Below are 2,866 nucleotides of genomic sequence, written 5' to 3' on the forward strand. Positions count from 1 at the left end.
GTAATTTTTAAATGAAATGTTTGAAAATTTATTGTCAAAAAAAAGTGATATAATTATTGTTTTCGCATATTTTGAGACATTAAGGATGTAAGGAAAAGCATATGGTTATGAAAATTGAATAGGAATAAGGTTCAAATTGGCCACTGAACGTAACCTGAAAATGCAATTAGGCCACTGAACGAAAAAAAAAAATGCAATTAGGCCATTGAACACTCCAAATGTATGCAATTTCACCTGATAGCAGGTTACCATCAATTTTAGCAGGTTACCTGTTTAACATGGCAGTTGAGTTGGCATTTTTAATAAATTTTAATAATAATTTTTTAAAAAAAAAAATTAAAATAAAATAAGACGGCCACCCCTCGTTTAATTTTTATTTTATTTTAAATTATTTCAATTTTTTAAAATTAATTATTAACATTTATTAAAAATTATTAAAAATGCCAACTCAGCTGCCACGTAAGCAGGTAACCTGCTAAAATTGATGGTAACCTGCTATCCGATGAAATTGCATACATTTGGAGTGTTCAGTGGCCTAATTGAACTTTTTGGAGTGTTCAGTGGCCTAATTGCACTTTTTTTTTTTTTTTTCGTTCAGTGACCTAATTACATTTTCAGGTTATGTTCAGTGGCCAATTTGAACCTTATTCTAATTGAATATTATTTTATTATTGTTATAATAATTTACATTATGATGTTAAGAATCATATTTTGAAATTCATTTGAATTTGCTTGCCAAAACTTTTATGGTAATTTGATGATATTATGTAAATTTAATAATACTAATGATTATTATTATTATTATAATTAAATGTTGTTCGGTTATAATTAAGAAAATTGATTATTCCGTTATTACTGTTATGTAATAATGATTAGAATTATATTATATTATATTATATTATAGTAATAACGATTGTTGGTTTTTGAATCGATGGATCAATGTTTTGTGCCATTACTATCATTATTTTTGAATTTTGATAGTATGATTTGAAATCATAATTTTGAAATCATTTTCATTCTTAATCCATCGATTACTCAAAATGGTCCCTCAATTAGTCAAAAATTTACCCAGTTTAGTCCTCCATATAAGATTGAGGAATAAATTAAAATGAGAAAAATTTTGTATAGTTAGGAACTATTTTTTGTAAATTAATAATAGATGATCAATTTAAAAATTATGACACAGGCCTTGTTTAGTAAATGGCAAGTCCACCAAAATTTGTTTGGTTACTCCACACGGTTTTGAGTTTTTTTTTTTTTTTTTTTTCATCAATTCATTCCTCTATTCTACTCAACTTCTTAAAATTTATGAAAGAATCATGACCGTAGATAGTTTTAGTTAAAATTTATGAAAGAATCATGACATGATGTGTTTCCACATCAGATGGGCAAGCCGCATGGGTGAAATAGAAGTGGCGTTCAATCCCTCCTTTCCCTTTCCCTTCATCATAATCCCTTTAGTAAATCATGGTGACTCAACTGAACATGAACCATGGGCAAGCCGCATGGGTGAAACCCTCCTTTCCCTTTCCCTTCATCATAATCCCTTTAGTAAATCATGGTGACTCAACTGAACATGAACCATGGGCAAGCCGCATGGGTGAAATAGAAGTGGCGTTCAATCCCTCCTTTCCCTTTCCCTTCATCATAATCCCTTTAGTAAATCATGGTGACTCAACTGAACATGAACCATAGAGGCTAGACCGGTGCTCACTGCGCACAAGAAGCCCATCCTCACTTTGAGAGATTGCTCCCACACTGCCGCTGGTGAGACTCGATCCTTGGTCATTATTCCAAAGTTTCACCTCTAAGACCAATTGAGCTACCCATGCTGGCGTCTTCGTCATATTATTATTATTATCAAATATTATTTTGCAAACCGTTAATACAATCCGGCGGTCAAAACTAATAACGCTATTCACTATCTGTTGAATGTCAAACACTTTATTAAATTTGATATAGACAGTGCTAAAAACTACTTGGTATTATCTAATGGTAATTCCAATTTTATTTCAATTTTTTTTCCTAACACGTTTAATGAGCATACAGCTAGCCGCCATGCTAAATTTTGTTGCTAAGCATATATAGATGGCTATTGGCTATTGCTACAATAATTTGATGACCCAATACTATACTTGCAGCTTCATTCTACATATATTATTCTTTCAAACCAAAGTAAAGTCTGGTAAATTCAAACCCAACAACATGCAATAATGCTCAACCTAGGACTCACGCACACTACTGTTGTTCTTCATCGGAAAGACACGGCGGCGGCGCCAGCGTCTCCCGAAAGAGAATCGCCTTAAAACCCCTGTTGCCTAGGCGGCACTCTTCAATTTTCCATTTGCTTTTACCGTCTTCAGGCGTGTAAACCCTCAAGTGCTCCCCCACTTTCATGACGAGATTTGTGTTGTTCATTACATACATGAGAGAAACGCGGTTATATATGACCACAACAATGGGAGTAAGCGTCGACGTCTTACGCGGCGGCTTAGGTAATAACTGTTGGATACAAGCCAGTTTTGTCCATGAATTTTCCACCCCAAATTCTCTCATCTTCCAAACACTCACCTTGTCTCTCTGAAACCAAGACGCCAGGAGAAACCCCCTCGATTCACATAGGGAAATGTTTCCGCTCCTTTCGGGCTTCGGCCCGGACAGAATGACGGCGGAATTTGTTGTCAGATTGAAAGAGACAATTTTGGATTCCCAATTGTCACGAGCCACCATTGTGCTGCTTGACCAGTTTAGCGTCCCATTGATGTGGACGCCGATGTTGGGGTAAACAATGCCGGCCCTAAGTCCATTTGGGATGTTTTCCCAGGAACCCGACCTGAAACTGTACACCAAAACATCATAGTCGTTG

The 2,866-nt window shown here is 35.0% G+C and overlaps 1 protein-coding gene across 1 annotated transcript in view; it reads right to left on the reverse strand.

Annotated features, from left to right (window-relative positions):
- Positions 1–2,238: 2,238 nt before the first annotated feature.
- LOC109154049 (F-box/kelch-repeat protein At3g23880-like) overlaps positions 2,239–2,866 on the reverse strand; it is a 1,170-nt gene continuing 542 nt past the window's right edge. Inside the window, exon 1 of the mRNA XM_019301927.1 lies at positions 2,239–2,866. This exon is cut by the window's right edge and continues 542 nt beyond it. Within this exon, the coding sequence (XP_019157472.1) occupies positions 2,239–2,866 (628 nt within the window).

Source organism: Ipomoea nil, unplaced genomic scaffold (genome assembly GCF_001879475.1).
Source record: "Ipomoea nil cultivar Tokyo-kokei standard unplaced genomic scaffold, Asagao_1.1 scaffold2580, whole genome shotgun sequence".
NCBI classification, from domain to species: domain Eukaryota; kingdom Viridiplantae; phylum Streptophyta; class Magnoliopsida; order Solanales; family Convolvulaceae; genus Ipomoea; species Ipomoea nil.